The 17,106-nt window shown below is 35.3% G+C and overlaps 2 protein-coding genes across 4 annotated transcripts; one reads left to right on the top strand and one right to left on the bottom strand.

Moving 5' to 3' along the window:
* The first annotated feature begins 243 nt into the window (after nucleotides 1-243).
* Nucleotides 244-3,453, top strand: ackr4a (atypical chemokine receptor 4a). Its single transcript, XM_073849564.1, has one exon. It carries the CDS (start codon nucleotides 254-256, stop codon nucleotides 1,349-1,351), a length of 1,098 nt encoding a protein of 365 aa, XP_073705665.1. The 5' UTR covers nucleotides 244-253; the 3' UTR covers nucleotides 1,352-3,453.
* A 2,119-nt stretch (nucleotides 3,454-5,572) lies between these two features.
* On the bottom strand, nucleotides 5,573-16,839 carry e2f5 (E2F transcription factor 5). 3 transcript variants are annotated; one of them, XM_073849762.1, is made up of 8 exons: nucleotides 16,699-16,839; nucleotides 14,995-15,104; nucleotides 14,707-14,868; nucleotides 13,358-13,466; nucleotides 12,946-13,231; nucleotides 8,630-8,635; nucleotides 7,999-8,037; nucleotides 5,573-5,782 (listed from the first exon to the last, which is right to left on the bottom strand). In XM_073849762.1, exons 1-8 carry the CDS (start codon nucleotides 16,837-16,839, stop codon nucleotides 5,673-5,675), a joined length of 963 nt encoding a protein of 320 aa, XP_073705863.1. In that variant the 3' UTR covers nucleotides 5,573-5,672. The 3 variants fall into 3 exon arrangements, with proteins under 3 accessions (XP_073705863.1, XP_073705861.1, XP_073705862.1); XM_073849760.1 differs by lacking the exon at nucleotides 8,630-8,635 and adding an exon at nucleotides 8,122-8,256; XM_073849761.1 differs by lacking the exon at nucleotides 8,630-8,635 and adding an exon at nucleotides 11,900-11,921 and having other exon boundaries at nucleotides 12,956-13,231.
* Nucleotides 16,840-17,106: the final 267 nt, after the last annotated feature.

The following is a 17,106-nucleotide window of genomic DNA, read 5'->3' as shown; positions in this document are numbered from 1 at the left end:
AGTGTATGTAAACTTTTCAACAGATAAACTCAACTATTTTCTTCTTATGTAGACTATATGTAAACATCTTTTATGTAAATTTCTTATTCAGGTCAGCACTAAATAAAAAATAACATGCATTTTGTATGATTCCTCTCAATTTGCTAAAATAATTAACATTTTGCAGATCTTGCAAGGTGTATGTAAACTTTTGACCTCTGTAAAATCTAAAAGCTTTCAAACAAACTGTTGTTTTTATTTTCAGAGCTTAAGTATGGAGACCTCAGAGGAACACTACTACGACTACCCAGAGTACGAAAACAGCAGCTCCAACTTCAGCTACGATGACTATCAGACCATCTGTGAGAAGGGCGACGTGCGCTCCTTCGCGAGGATTTTCCTCCCAGCTGTTTTTGTGTTATCTCTAGTGATTGGTTTAGCAGGTAACGCTCTGGTTGTGGCGGTGTACGCGCACTGCAAGCAACTGAAAACGATGACTGACACATTTATTCTTCACCTGGCTGTGGCAGACCTGTTGTTGCTCCTAACATTGCCTTTCTGGGCTGCTGACGCCGTCCATGGCTGGGAACTTGGGGTCGCCGTCTGTAAACTCGTATCTGCCCTGTACACCATCAACTTCACCTGTAGCATGATGCTCCTGGCCCACATCAGCATGGATCAGTACCTGGCTTTGACACCAGGAGCCAGAAACACAGGAATTCCACGTGCTTTTCAGAAGAAGCATTGTAAAAAAATCTGTTTGGTGGTCTGGACAGTTTCGTTTTTTCTTGGCATCCCTGATTTGGTGTTTTCAACAGTCAGAGAGCTTCCTCATAAAAAATCCTGCATTGCAATGTATCCGTCACACATGGCCCTCCGAGCCAAAGCTAGTTTGGAGGTGGTGGAGATCATAATAGGCTTCTTGCTACCTTTAATAGTCATGTTGTTTTGCTACACCTGTGTAGGCCGAGCCCTACTAAAGCTCCCTCAGGAGAGGAGATGGAGGAAATGGAGGTCCATCCGTGTGCTGCTGGCGATGGTGGGAGTCTTCGTGGTCACGCAGCTGCCCTACAACGTGGTCAAGTTCTGCCGGGCCATGGACATCATGTACACGTTTGTGACTCACTGTGGTGTTAGCAAAGAGCTGGACAGGGCTACTCAGATCACAGAGAGCCTAGCATTGACACACTGCTGTCTAAATCCTGTTTTGTACACTTTTGTCGGTTCCTCTTTCAGACAGCATGTATTGAAGTGTGCTAAAGACTTCGGAGATAGGGGGAGGAGGTTGGCACGTGCGAGAGAACAACAAGAAGTGGAAATTTCCTTGAATTCTCAATCACAGTCCCAAGAGACCAGCACTTTTTCCATTTAAGCAAATTGAAGAGATGTTTCCAAGCCTGTGGAGCTTTGCACCATGTGTCCCTTTGCAAAATATGTCTACAAAAGTGATAGTGCAGGGATGTATTTCTTAGTCAAGACATGAGGTGGTATTTTGACCAGAAGAGTAAAATTCTAATTGAAGCAAGCCTAAAAGCTGAGATGCAAGATGTCGATTGTTGCGTTTGTATCTACTTTTTATTCCCATAAGAGTATGCACAGCCATTTGTCAATTTTATGGGTCAGGTTTCCGGTCTAATCCGTGTCCAGCTAATTTTAGCTGTTCAATACAGCTTGTTTTTCTGCTTGATATTGCAAATTGGTGTCTTACTATATAATTTTAATGTGTTATCTTTATTGTAAGCACACTGGTTTGTAGTGCAAACAATTTTACCGTTTACTGCACCTTGTTATTCGTCTCATTTCCCTATAGCGGCTAATGAACTGGAAGTCTCACCCATAGCTTACTGCCACGTTCAAGAAAAAGGTGGATGAAACAAACTAAAAAAAAAAGAACAAGTCTGCAGAGGGGTATGAGAGATATGTAAATAGCACCAGTCTACTAACAGACAGTTAGGCAGTGTTGCCAAGTCTGCAGTTTTTGCCATGGAATTGGGCTATGTTAAAACTGTTGCCGCGGGTTGAAGTGACCCCAATAATATTTAGCCCCTGGGATCCCCAGTGAAATCCGATTTCATTTGCGGTTTTGAGTAGCAATGGGTTGGGTTTTGTTATGAAAACCTTACAACCCTGATCGTAAGTCATTTTTAATGAGTTACATCAAGTGCATTTAAATAACTTTGGTAAAGTAAGATGTAGCCAGGCCTTTTTTTTGCATAATATAAGATTTTCTTAACTCTGCATCTACAACATGATGAATAAACTAGAGTTTTCCACTTGTAGGCTAATTATAACTTTTGGGTGACATTCATGTTCATTCAACTAATTGGCCAAATACAATCTTTCCCACTTTCTCATGTATTGAATACAACTTGATAAACTGCATTGCCACTGCGAACAATGAATATTACGTACAAGTCCTCCTGGGAAGTTCGCATACGAGTTTGCAAGTTGTAATAAAGACTACAGAAATACAAAGACAGTTCACTCCTATACTTATGAATGGGAGAAACTGCAATGCACAATATGGCGGAATAGTCCCGCCTTTAAAATGAATGAGCCATCACTGATTGCAAAAGTCATTGCAAATATGGCCACTGAGTGAACAGACTTTTCTTGAAAGGTACTTTGGTCGTAAAGCTGCCAGATGCCTTCAAGGTACTTGGGTCGGAGGAAGATGGTGATGCAATAAATTAAATTAAATATAAAAAATAAATACAAATTTTAAACACTACTTCTACAAAATTATGCGTAAAAATGTACATGTATTTTATTATTATTTTTTAAATGTTTTTTTATACAAGAGTTTTCACGCTGCATTATCAATCCACCATATTGGCAGCACTGAATGTAAACTATGGCACTGAACTGAACAAAACTCAAATATTTTGCTGATTATTGCTGCTAAAAATAGTCAATTATTGTCATGTTTTGGGCTGTACTAATCGGTCAGAATGGGGAAAAACATTTAGAGTACTATACACTGAAAAAAGTTATAAATCAAGGAGAAGTGTGCAAAAACGTGTCGTTGTCGTTTGCAAAACTAAACCAGGATTTCCAGGTCAAGACTCTTGACAACGTTCTTGTTTGTTCTTATTTCCAGTCAGGTAGGTGAAATATTAGACTAATATCCTAATACTGCTCATACACTTTATCACCTATTAACTTTAGTTGTCAAAATATTGCACCCTCTCCTGCTTACAAAGTTCTTCTCTATATGATTTAGCAGCATTTCACATGTTTTTCCCATGGTTTAAAAACCATTAATTACATAAAGTATTCATTAGCACATTAACCGTGCAATCTATGCTGTTGTTTACATCCAGTGTCGTCAATATGGCCTGTAAACTATCACATTTTGTCAGATGCTTTTTGATAGAATTAGCTTTATGTAAATTTATGTAAATTTAACAAATTTAGCATCTTTAAGAGGCTGCATCCATTGTGTCTGACATGTTTTCTCACTGCCTCCTGAAATAAAAAAATGGCAAAAACAGTTTATGTTGGTTGGCTGGTATTAACTGAATTAAGCTGGTCTCCAAGCCTGGCCTAGCTAGTGTTCAGCTGATTTCAGCTGGTTGTGGTCAAAAAGCCCTCTAAATCAGCGTGTAAACCAGCTATGACTATGCTAGGCTGTAGCTATTTTTTTAACAGGTACATGCCTCTTACTGGAAAAAAAAAAAAAGGTTTAATTAAAGTTCTGAGTTTCCCACTCATAATCATGACTGTTGTGACAATTATGTGCATTTAACTCAATCTTTCCAACATGACTTGAATGCAAGTCCTCTTCAGTCCACTAAATGCCACAACTGACCTAAATAACCTGAATAACAGAACAAAAATTTAAGAAAACATGTTTTTAACCCACATTTACAAAAAATGTGATTTTTCCTCATATGACTTCATAACTAAACAATAAGCTAATTCCTTATGGATGTAGTATCATCATAAAAGAATGTTCCTCTGCATAGAAGATCATGTTCACCGACGTAATCTTCTAGTTTATCACATACACTGTGCACAATTTCAGCTTTTTCATTTTTAATTGGTTCCATGCAGATTATTCTATAACCCTGCAGAAAAGTATTTCAGGATGTTAAAAAATGTTTTAAAGAATTTGAGGAGAACCAGAGCAGCAATCTTGGCCAACTGCTGTGGGTCATCGGGGTGACATAGCATTTGTATTAACTCCAGCTGCAGGATCCAAATAAACATGTCAAACGAAATTCATCAGATCTTTTACCACACTTATAAAAGCCAAGATGTTTTGTTTATCAAATGATACTTCTGCAAGAAATGCAAATAAAGTATAATACTAAGAAGATAATGTATAAAATATGATACGGTAAGATTTATCGGGTTAAACAAATAGTAAAACCATCCTTTACTCAGCCAATTCCTGAAAAGGGAAGATTTTGCTACCCCCTTCTGGTTTGTTAAAGGTCACAAAACCAGCATTTCAAACCATTTTAAAAACTCTAAGATGCAGAGCTGCTGTATACTGAAAATAAACTGAGGCCTTAAAAGAAATGGAGAGATTGTGACACAACCCAAAAGAATGCTTCATGTGTTATATTACAGTGTTACAAACAAATAGGTTTCCTCTCCAAGACGAGATTCCACACAAAACATAAATGGTCGCTGTACTTGAGCAATAGCAAGTGTTTTATATAAAACTTTGGTTAAAAAAGTGCAACAGAACAAAAACATTGCTCTTTTGATTAGAAAAACCTATACAGAGAAAATAAAGTTACTTACAGTAAACCTGCATAAGGCACAATCTTGTGAAATGTACAAACAAAGATTATCCAAGGCAGTTTAACCTCTTTTTGTTCATATTTGTTCACTTTTTTTTAAATAAGGCCTCTACACAAACAATAAAAAACAAATGAGCTTTTCACAACAAGGTGAACAGCATAGTGATATTCCAACATGGCAGTCAAATAACTCGACATAAATATACACAGATGAGTGTCACAGTGTTTCTATCAATGAACTTCAAAACATCCAACATACAAATAATTAGTGTTGTGATTAAATAGTTAGAGACACAATTAAGCCATTCAAATGAATGTTTGTGTGTGTGCGCGCTGTTAAATTATATTATACATTTTCATGTCGAATCGTAAAGCTACAGCTTACAATGTGATAAAGTTAGAACTGTTCATAACGTATCATTAAGTATAAAACAGGGTGCCAGAGAAAGGACAAAAATAATGAACAAAGATGATTATAAGGCACATGTTCTAACAAGTTTACAACCAAAACCTACAGTGTCACGTTTGAGTGGTTTTAATTCCTCAGATTACATTCAAACTGCTCTCTATTCACCCCTATGAATGACTCCATCACTCATTAGGAACAATGAGTGAAGTCACAAAACTGAAAGCAAACTGATAACTGTATTAAACAGAAGGACAATAGACACACAGAAGTGTCTAGAGTACAAGAGGGAGGGGTTTGTCTTCCCTGTCTGTTCCTCTGAAACATTAGTCACAGTTGAAAGCAGACAGGACAACACTGTTAGGGACTTAATGTAAATGAATGTGAAACTGAGTGCAAGCCAAGGTTCAAGGAGCAGACGCTGAGGCAGGAATGCAGCCGTTGGCAGTGTGAGTGGGAAGGGGGGGGGGGCTCATTACCTCTGCTTTTGTCCTATGAAAGCAAGTGTGGACCGGTGTGGCATGAATCATGCTTTAATAATTAAGAATCTGCACATCAAAAAGGTCACAGACTCCCTCGTTGTCATCAAGGTTGAAATTGTAATCCACACCAGGGTTGGGTGAAAGTCTTAACAGGGGGAAAACTAGAGGGGTTAAAACACACACATACACAAAAAGTTAACAAATGGAGCATAGATTTAGTTTATCCAATATACATTTACCACTTTTTTAAAATCTACTATTAAAGTATTATGGGGCAATAAGGTTTTGAAATGTTTCTGAAGCTGTTATGCTTACCATGGCTGCATTCATGTGATCAGAAATAAAGTACAACACTAATATTGTGAAATATTGCAATTTATTTTTCATGCACCTGTAAAGTTTTAGATTTTGGGCTTTTCAGTGTTTTGGACCGAAAACATCCAGGTGTTCATGAAAAGGTGTTTCTTTATCCATTTTTATCAATTATTTCAACTACAACACATATTTTTAAAGGCTGTTTTCTCAAAATGAGTTTTTTTTTCCCCCTACAATGAGCCATAAATCTCCACTTCAGTAGCACTTACACACACCAGACTTTACATTTTTATTCCTGTCTATATCCTAAAGGATTTTACTAAGGGATTTGCTCATATATAATTTGCTTGATTATATACAAAATTGTGAAAATATATTGTTTTCTGTCTGTTCTAAGTATTTTATGAATTATGAAGAGACAAAAATGAGATTCCCTCTATTAAAACATTTGATTCCAATATGCAAAGAATTTTGAAACTGACTTCATCCAGTGTTCAGATTTTTAAATTAGAAATGTATGGAAATTAGCACATATTTCATTAAATGATGACTCATTTGCATATTTAAACCAAACATTTGAGAAAATGTTCAACACAAAAAAAGTTTGCAGTTATTAATGTAATCAATCAACTAAGTAAGGCGATAACTATTATTATTATTTTTACCTTATTCACCTGCACCTCACCTTATTATACACTATCAGTCTAAAGTTTTTGAACAGTAAGATTTTTAATGTTTTTAAAAAGTCTCTTCTGCTCACCAAGCCTGCATTTATTTGATCCAAAGTACAGCAAAAACAGTAAAATTGTGGAATATTTTTCTTATTTAAAATAACTGTTTTCTCTTTGAATATATTGTAAAATGTAATTTATTCCCATAATTTAAAAGTTGAATTTTTAGCATCATTACTCCAGTCACATGATCCTTCAGAAATCATTCTAATATTCTGATTTGCTGCTCAAAAAACATTTATTATTATGTTGAAAACAGCTGAGTAAAATTTCATATTTCTTTGATAAATAGATTTATCTGAAATAAAAATCTTTTGTAACAAATGTCTTTATCATCACTTTTGATCAATTTAAAGCATCCTTGCTAAATAAAAGTATTAATTTCTATAAATTCTGTTCCCAAAAAAATAAAAAAATAATAAAATTATACTGACTCCAAGCTTTTGAATGGTATAATATATATAATAATGTTACAAAAGATTATTTCAGATAAATGCTGATCTTTGGATTTTTCTATTAGTCAAAGAATCCTGAAAAAAAAATTTCTCAACTGTTTTAAATATTGATAATGATAATAAAAAAAAATTACATCTTAAAATATATTCAAATAGAAAACAGTTATTTTAAATAGTAAAAATATTTCAAAATTGTGCTGTTTTTGCTGTGCTTAGATCAAACAAACACAGGCTTGGTGAGCAGAAGAGACTTCTTTAAAAATCTTACTGTTCAAAAACTTTTGACTGGTAGTGTATTTAAATAAATAATTTCTTCATATGATTGCAAAGCTGTATTTTCAGAAGCCATGACTCCAAACAGAGAAGAAGAAAAAAACAGTTTGGTGCAGATGTTATTTATATAGCAAAAAAATACTTGTACATAAAGTAAACACTTTTCATTAAAAATGTATAGTTTCAGTGCATACAAATTCCTCTGGTGATTCTCAAAGAGCAATTGATTTCAGATTTCATTTCTATACCTTGCACAATATAAATAATCTCATAACAAGGCAGCATATTATACATCAATGCCATAACATAACAAGCCAGAGGCAGAAGTGGTGAGGAAAAACTGGCATGCGTAGGAGAAAGAAACCTTGAGAGGAACCATCACTCAGCAGTGGGAACCCATCCTCCTCTGGTCAGGACATATTAAAAAGATTTATCTGCACTGCTGGCTATATGATTAATTGATAAGGACAGCAGTGAACTGCTTCAAGTCAGAACAAATATAACCAAGAGAAGCTGCTCTGCGTGACCACAAGGGGGCTGTGAATGCAGAAGGCCAACACTGATGCAAATAAACGAAATGATAGAATGAATGAAAGAACTTACCATCTGAAGACATCCATTCGTCAATGAGGTTAGAAACACCTGGAGGGAGAAGATAAAGGCAAGTGTAAATTTTCTTCTTGAAAATAATTGCTTTGGAAAAATTCTTAATGGTATCCATATCACCTTCTCTTTCATCCCTCATTTCTTCCAGCATGGACTGCAGATCCTGACCCCCCATCTCCCTCTGCTGTTCTTCGGGAGCACCGAGAGATCCCTGCATCAACAAACACTGACTGACAGGGGACTCAGAGTTGCATTCTTTTTAAGAAAAAAAGGAGAGAAGAGGAAAAATATACATAAATAAAAATAAATCATATTTAAAAGCTGTATAAAAATTATTATACACACTAGTTGAAAAGTTCGGGCTCAGTATGACTTTTTTTTTTTAAGAAATTCACCACCAGTCAAAAGTTTTTGATTTTTAATGTTTTTTAAAAAAAAGTCTCTTCTGTTCACCAAGCCTGCATTTATTTGATCCAAAGTACAGCAAAAAGTCAAATTTAGATTTTTTTTACTATTTAAAGTAAATGTTTTTTTAAATGTATTTTAAAATGTATTATTTATTATTGGGATATCATTGCGTTATTATTGGGATATCATTGTGTATCATTACCCCAGTCTTCAGTGTCACATGATCCTTCAGAAATCATTCTAATATCTTGATTTACTGCTCAAGAAACATGTTTTATTATCAATATTTAAAACAGTTGAGTACATTTTTTTAGGATTCTTTGATGAATAGAAAGATCCAAATATTTTGTAAAGCATTTATCTGAAATTAAAAGCTTTTATAAAATTATACAGCTGTTTTCAACAATAATTTATTCAACAACAATAATAATAGTAATAATACATTTTGAGCATTAAATCAGATGTATTGTAAAATGATTTTTAAGGATCATGTGACTGGAGTAATGATGCTAAAAAACAGCTTTGAAATCACAGAAATAAATTACATTTAAAATACAATCAAATAGAAAACAGTTATTTTAAATAGTAAAAATATTTCTAAATTTTACTGTTTTTTTTTTTACTTTCTAGTGTACTTTTATTATTATTGTATGTGTGGGGCAGTCGTGGCATAACGGTGAGAGAGTCCGTACCCCCAACTGCTCCCCGGGCGCCGCAGCAATGGCTGCCCACTGCTCCAGGTGTGTGTTCACGGTGTGTGTGTGTGTGTGTGTGTGTTCACTACTGTGTGTGTGTGCTCCGTGTGTGTGTTCACTAGTGTGTGTGTGCACTTGGATGGGTTAAATGCAGAGCACAAATTCCTAGTATGGGTCACCATACTTGGCCTCACTTCACCTCCTTACCTTTCCTTTCCTATTCAGGAATGATGCGTTAAATTAATCAAAAGTGACAGTAAAGACACCTACAATGTAAGAAAAGATTTCTAAGTCAAATCACCAGTTTTTCATAACCAAATCATCATATTAGAATGATTTCTGAAGGATCACCTAAAACTGAGAAAAAAAACGTTATTTTTTTTGTATAAATTTAGTCATTTTAAAAGATTTAATATTTAAGTTTTTAGTGTATTTTTGATGGCAAGCATAGGGTACTACCAACATACATGAAAACTTTACTGATCCCAAACTTTTGAACAGTAGTGTATATTGATGTACATTTATAAATAGAGTGGATGGACAAAATAATGTGCACACACACACATTATTATAGGGGTTAAAATAAATATAATGCTTGTTTTATTATCATAGTTTGTAAATCAGAGTAGTATAATTTGTGTTCTGCGCTGTTAAGTGCAAGTGTTCTGTGAAATGAGCGATTTGTTTACCAGAAGCATCTGTAAACTTAACGGCCCAATTATTTTTGTATTTCAAGAACATCAGTCTTCACGATTATGACTGTGTTCACAAAACATGGCAAGACTACATCAGTAAAGAAGAATAGTGGTCAAAAACTAAAAATTAATGATAGGGACCATCAAACACCTAGAAGGACTGTGTCCAAAACATAGATCTACTGCTAAAGAGTGAAAAACTGCAATATTCACCTTAAAGACCCTGTCTCTAGACAAAAACAGACCACAAAGAGCATTATATATAAAGTTAACACTTTTCATTAAAAATGTATACTTCAGTGCATACATTCTTATGGTGTGCAATTGATTTCAAATTTTATCTCTATACCCTTCACAACATAAATGATCTCATAACAAGGCAGCATATTATACATCAATGCCATAAAACACAAGCCAGAGGCAAAAGTGGTGAGGAAAAACTGCCATGCATAGAAGAAAGAAACCTTGAGAGGAAGCATCACTCAGCTGTGGGAATGCAAAGCCAGCATTCACTAAAGACCTGCTGAAACTTTAAATCACAGGCACCAATGCTAAAATGCTCAAAATACACTGCCGCTCAAAAGTTTGGGATCAGTATGATTTTTAATGTTTTTTAAAGAATTCTTATATGCTCATCAAGGCTGCAATTACTTGATCAAAATACTGAAAGAAAAAAATAATATTTTAATATTGTGAAATATTATTACAGTTAAAAATAATGGTGTTAATTTAATTTTAAATGTTAAATTATTTAATTCTTTGAAAATAATTTATTCCTGTGATGCAAAGCTCAATTTTTAATCAGCCATTACTTCAGTTTTCAGTATCACATAATTCTTCAAATCATTCTAATATGCTGAATAACTTCTGTTATTATCAATGTTGGAAATAGTTGTGCTGCTTAATTTTTTTTTTCTGATTCTGTGAATCTTTTTGATGAATAAAAGGTTAAAATGAATAGCATTTATTCAAAATATAAATCTTTTCTAACAATATAAGTCTTTGCTATCACTTTTTATCAATTTAACACATCCTTGGTGAACAAAAGTATTAATTTATATTAAAAAAAATAAGAATAAAAAAAAAATTACTGACCCCAAAATGTACATGGTAGTTTATATGGTTGCATTTTTTTTTTTCTTTTCAACTTTTCATTTGTTAAATAATCTTGGGGAGAAAAAAAAACAAATCACAGGTTCCAAATAAATATTAAGTAGCTCAACTGTTCTCAACATTGATAATAAATCAGCATATTAGTACGATTTCTGAAAGACCATGCGACACTGAAGACTGAAGTAATGATGCTGAAAATTCAGCATTGTATCACAGGAATAAATTACATTTTAAAATATATTCACATAGAAAACACTTATTTTAAATTGAAATAATATTTCACAATATTACAGTTTTTTTCTGTATTGTTATTCAAATAATTGCAAATTCTTATTCAAAATAATTATTCATGCTTATTTATTTCATAAAATAGCGGTTGTACCACTGATGTCACATGGACTTTCAACAATGTCCTTGCTACCTTACTAGGCCTTGAACGCATCAGTTGTGTTGCTGTCTATGCAGGGTCAGAAAGCTCTCAGATTTTATCAAAGATATCTTAATTTGTGTTCCAATGATGAATGAAAGTCTTACAGGTTTGGAACGACGTGAGAGTGAGTAATGAAATGACAGAATTTTTTGTGTGTGAACTATACCTTTAAGGATGATTAGGGTTGGGAATCGAAAATCGATTCCGATTCTGGAATCGGATACTTAAGTTAAAGAATCGGATACTTGTTATAATGTTAAAATTTCGATTCCTCGTTTCGATTCCTGGTTGCATTTTTTCCATCTAGTGATCTGCCAGGACCTTCCGCGCGTGCAATCTGCCAGGACTTTACGTGGTAATGTAAACATCAGTCGAAAAGATGGATCACGGTAAGCGTTCAAAAGTGTGTCTACGCTTTGTAAAAACCGAAGACAAATCTACCGCTGCACGCAAACTTCATCTTAGAGATCTGCAAGGGACGGATTTTAGTCCTGCGCCCGCCCACTCCAGAAGGAATATATGTTATTTCGTCCCGCAAAAGCCCACATAAAAGTCACTTATACCCCCGCGGGAAGACAGGTATCTACTTTATCTCTTGGCTGCATGAAACAAACCCTCCCGGTAATGTTAAGGCAAAGATGACCAGAGTAATAGTAACGAACTCGCACGTGCCTAATGTATTCATTCTTGTATATCGGAGTCGTACATTAGGCACGCATAAGTCCGCTGTTGATTCACAAACTATTCATGCTTTCGGTGCTCTGATCCATAGTATTTTTGCGTGAAATTTCAAAATATTTGCATAGTTTTCAAAATGAATGTCCTGTGAGTTTTTTATAATGAATGCTTACCCATAGAGGTGGATCTTGTAAGGGTCAGTGGTGTTTAAGCACATATGAGCACCAGCATAAACAGATTTACAATGTATTTACTGTATTTTTCATTTATATGTTTATTTTATAATAAATACAAACAGTAGATATTCAGTCACTTAAGAAAGAGTACTCTGAAGTTGTGAAGAATGTCTGAATTAAATAATTTAGGTGCTTTAAATCTGTATGTGTGTATTCATGTTAAAAAGTTAGAGCAGAGGATTTTCTTTTAAATTCAAAAGTATAGCTTTAATTTAAAGTTTGTTTGATTTTTTTTTATAACATGCAGGAGAAAAATAAAAAGGCAAAACTAATGTTTAGGTTAATAAAAAAGGTTAAAAAATAAACACCTTTAGAGGAAATGTCAGGCATAGGGGGGCCTTGCAAAACTGACCCGAGAAGAAGGGGGACCTGATATAAAAAAGGTTGAGAACCCCTGTAATAAAATAATATGTTGCAAGCTAGCACTGAAAATAAACATGTTTAATATATTAATGTTTGACTTTTGTGTTTGTTGTTTTTTTTTTTTTTTACTAAATCGGAATCGAAACTGGGAATCGAAAAGAATCGGAATCGATAAGTGGAATCGGAATCGAAATCGATAAAATTCAAACGATACCCACCCCTAAGGATGATGCATGTAAATTTTCTCCTATCCCATTTGAATATGCAGAGAAAACAATGACTGTTGCTACAAATATCAATCACACAGTAAGGAATAAAAGCAGTACCCATATGCATATCGGGGGACGAGGAGGACGGCGTGAGTTGGTGCTCTGCGGCGAGGCTTTTGAGCGGCCCATGCTTTAGATTGCAGAGCTCTGATGACGAGATGGGGAACCTCTGCAGCCCTGCTGGAGTACTAGGAGGAGTCGGCATGGCAGAAATGTCGTCTACAGGTGGGACGGGGACAACAACAGGCTTGGAGCAGCTCGTCTCTCTGTTTATCAGCATTACCTGGATGGGAGCCGAGTGACTTCGCAAGTTCACTTGGTACTTTTTCTGACCATTGTGGCCCTGAAATTGCATGGAGATTATGAACAAACAAAAATGAAAACCTGAAAATTTGACATTTTGCCATATCCACACTCAAATTATTTTCAAGGACAGATGGTGAATAAACGCAAAGTTGATGTAACGTACCATCTCAGGCACTGGGACCTCTAGTTGTGTTCCTGATGGTGCCATGACAGCTAAAAGAGTATCCCCACTGAACGCATCACATATGTCTTCATGTGTCACGTAGCTATATGTATACAGTGCTAAGGAACGTGTAATAAGTGCTAATGCAATGTATTTTTTGTAAAAAAAAAATTTTACCCAGAAATGCCCCGATGATACAGAGACATTATATGAGGTGGAATATTAAACTATATTTCAGTGCTTTTGTAAGCAAACCCAACATTTTTTAGAGAAATGCAATATTTTTTTAAGAGCAAGCAAAAGCATTAAAATATGAGAATATGAGAAAAAAATTATATATAATTTAGTGCTTTTGCATTCTCCTGAGAATTTGCATTCATTTGCAAAAAACAAAATATGAGGTAGGAGGAAAAACTGTATTTCAATGATTTTGCAATCGCAAGCAAAGCTTCTCAGGTGAATGTTGTTGTTTTGTTTGTTTTTTTGGAGAGAGTGAGAAAATGCATAAGCACTGAAACATGAGACAAAGAAAAATTCATCTCCCTTTGAAGTTGCATTGAAACTGCAGTTTGGATCTTCAACCCACTGGCCACCATTGAAATCCACTATATGGAGAAAAATCCTGGAATGTTTTCCTCAAAAACCTTAATTTCTTTTCGACTGAAGACAGAAAGACATGAACATCTTGGATCACATGGAGGTGAGTAGCTTATCAGGAATTTTTTAATCTGGAAGTGGACTTCTTTAAGAGCCTTCGTACTATGATATTAACTTTTGAGATAAAAGGCTGAACTTTGCAGAAACTACTTTAGGTTTAATCCAAAGAGGAATAACTGGTGGGGTGAGGGTTATGAAACTCTAGCATGAACCGCAATAGACTAGAGACTGGAAAAACTGGACTAGGGCCACTCAAACACTCAACAATAACACCTCACAATAAAAGGGGGACAGGTTACAGCACTCAACATGTAATTAGGTGCACTCCTTTGACAATGGTGTTTTTCTGGGACTGTTAAAGGAAAAGTCCACTTCCAGAATGAAAATTTCCTGACAATTTACTCACCCCCATGTCATCCAAGATGTTTTTTTGTGTTTTATGTCTTTTGTTCTTTAGTCAAAAAGTAATTAAGGTTTTTGAGGAAAACATTCTAGGATTGTTCTCCATATAGTGGACTTCAATGGTGGCCAATGGCTTGAAGGACCAAATTGCAGTTTCAATGCAGTTTCAGAGGGCTCTACACAATCCTAGCAGAGAAATTCTCCTTTAATTGCCTGGGAAACCAACCAAAAATGGGGGAAAAAATTACACAAGCTTAAGGAAAAGCCTCATACACTGACAGTAAGGATATCTGCAGCTGGAGGGGTCTTCATTCAGGTGTTTGATGCTTTGTTGCAGACATGTTTTTTGCATGTCCAGCTCTCTCTCTTGAATCTCCAGGTCAGCTATATTTGTCTTGAGAAGTTCAACCTGCTCAAGAACTTCCTGAGGCTGGCAGCCTGAACTCTCCCCTCTAATTAAGACAAAGCAACCGCTTTAGTGAATTATGTGCACAACTTTACAATATTCAATATAAAATTTTATATTATAAAGAAACATTTGGTATCACACTGATAACTTTCTCAATCTTTGTACTCACTTCCACTGAATGGTGTTTTTGGTCTTTTTTTCAATGAGCCCAATGCCTTCCAGAACATTGGTGATGTCATAGATTCTCCGCTTCTGCTTGACTGCCAAACTGTCTGCAGCCTATGAAAATAATCACAAGAGAACATCCAATCAGAAGAGAGGAACTGGCTATTTAGGGCAGTGGTTCTCAATCCTTGTCCTGGGGGACCCCTGCTCTGCACATTTTGCATGCCTCCCTTATTTAACAAACCTCATCAGCTCGTTAGTTCAGTGTATGTATCTCTCTCCTAACGAGCTGATGATCTCAACAGGTGTGTTAAATAAGGGAGACATGCAAAATGTGCAGAGCAGGGGTCCCCCAGGACCAGGATTGAGAACCACTGATTTAGGGGACCAAACTGTAGCTTGGGTTGATATATACTTGGAAGCTGGGTTTAGATAACTCAATAGCTGTCGACTGTTATCAGGAGAGGTTACCATGAGTAAGTGTGACATCATGATAAGCATGGGCAGGTCACAATGACCCCATGTAGCGAAATTCACATATCTCCATTATCTGTCCTTATACAACAGCTGATGGCATATTCCAATTTGGTGAATGGCAAAAATAAATTAGTAGTAAAAACTAAAACCATTATTTTCATTAATAACTAATCTAATTACTAAATAATAAATATAAATAATATGCAATTATGCAACAGTTAACACTAATTAATATTAAGTTGTAAAAAAAAAAAAACCTTAAAACATTTGTACCCTTCCTACAGCATTTCAGCAAGCAAATACATTTTTAATTTTCTAAATGTTTTATTTTAATATATATATATATTTTTTTTTATTTACTATTATATGTGGAAATAAGTCTATCAATAACTACACTAACAATATATAGGCACAGTTGCTAAAATAAATAAAATAAATAGTAAAAACTAAAATTCTTAATTTCATTAACTTTTTAAATTAGTAAATAATAATAATAATAATAATAATAATAATGTAGCACTGTTACCACACAATCTACTGCATTACAAAAATAAGTTGTCAATAAATACATTTTTAAAATCCTTAAGTCATTTGTACCCTTGCTACATTTCTGCAAGCAAACAAATATAATTGTCAATTTTTACATAAAGTTTATTTTGCATTCCATGGTGGTAGTAGTTGGTTATGTTACTGCTTTGAAAAAAGATCAAATATTTGAATGTGTGGAAAAGTATATCAATAACTACACATTAACAATAAATAGACATATTTAACTAAATAAATTCATTTTCTTAACGATAAGAAAAATACTTGAAATGTTTATTGTAGTTTAGGGTCCCATTTTGTTCCATTTCAGAGGTAAATAGCAGGCGATTAGACTGAATAATGTCTCCAATGAATTCACATGGTGCGTCTCTGCTGCCTCAAGCGTCAGGTAACAAACACCTGCCGTGAGAGAATCCCACGGGTTTCTGTTCAAAATCCCCTCAGTCACAATAACACGCCATTTCTAGTCGCTCTTGAACATTTTTAATTAACTACGAGGCAGGCATATATTATTTTGTACATCTCTGACAATACTAGCCTCACAGGACAGCGAAAGTCCACTCAGGTAAAAACACTCAGGCTTCTTTGTGTAACTCCTGACAGACGTCCTCACTCAACAGCCTGCCGAGTTTCATTCATTCTCCTCGCTCATTCATTCGGCCACTTGTAAATGCATTTAACCCACCACTTTGAGATCAAGCACTCCGTCTTTGGCCTCCTGAAGCAGAGTAACGAACTTGACTGTGAGGAGACCCAAACTCTTCTCATGGCGACTGGACCCGTTCGGTGTCGTGTGAGGAAAACTCGCGCTGTTCGACTCAGCCATACCATCCAAACGCCCAGTGTTTGGGGTGTAATTCAAAAACGTCCTCTTTGTCTCGGTCAGAGGTGTGGAGGTCGACCTCAGTTTGGCTGGTGACGGTGAGGGGGAGCAACAGTCATCTCTTGCACTTATTTACCTCAGGCTACACTTCTACTACTAATGGCTCGAGGGTTTTTAAATGAAGGGAAATGACGTTGGATTACCGTTACTATGACAACGTCTCAGCTTGAGCCGTCGAACAGAGGTACATGCAACTGAAATGCTTTGAGA

The sequence above is a fragment of the Garra rufa genome, chromosome 10, assembly GCF_049309525.1.
Source record: "Garra rufa chromosome 10, GarRuf1.0, whole genome shotgun sequence".
Taxonomy (NCBI): domain Eukaryota; kingdom Metazoa; phylum Chordata; class Actinopteri; order Cypriniformes; family Cyprinidae; genus Garra; species Garra rufa.
This window is presented reverse-complemented; position numbering and strand designations above follow the sequence as displayed.

Excerpts from the sequence above, each read along its gene's own strand:
- ackr4a (XM_073849564.1), top strand. The coding sequence starts at position 254 with ATGGAGACCTCAGAGGAACACTACTACGACTACCCAGAGTACGAAAAC.
- e2f5 (XM_073849760.1), bottom strand. The coding sequence starts at position 16,839 with ATGGCTGAGTCGAACAGCGCGAGTTTTCCTCACACGACACCGAACGGG. Across the intron at positions 13,232-13,357 it reads AGGTCCCAGTGCCTGAGATG|GGCCACAATGGTCAGAAAAA; the intron begins GTACGTTACATC and ends ATGCAATTTCAG. Across the intron at positions 8,038-8,121 it reads AATGAGGGATGAAAGAGAAG|GTGTTTCTAACCTCATTGAC; the intron begins GTGATATGGATA and ends TTCTCCCTCCAG.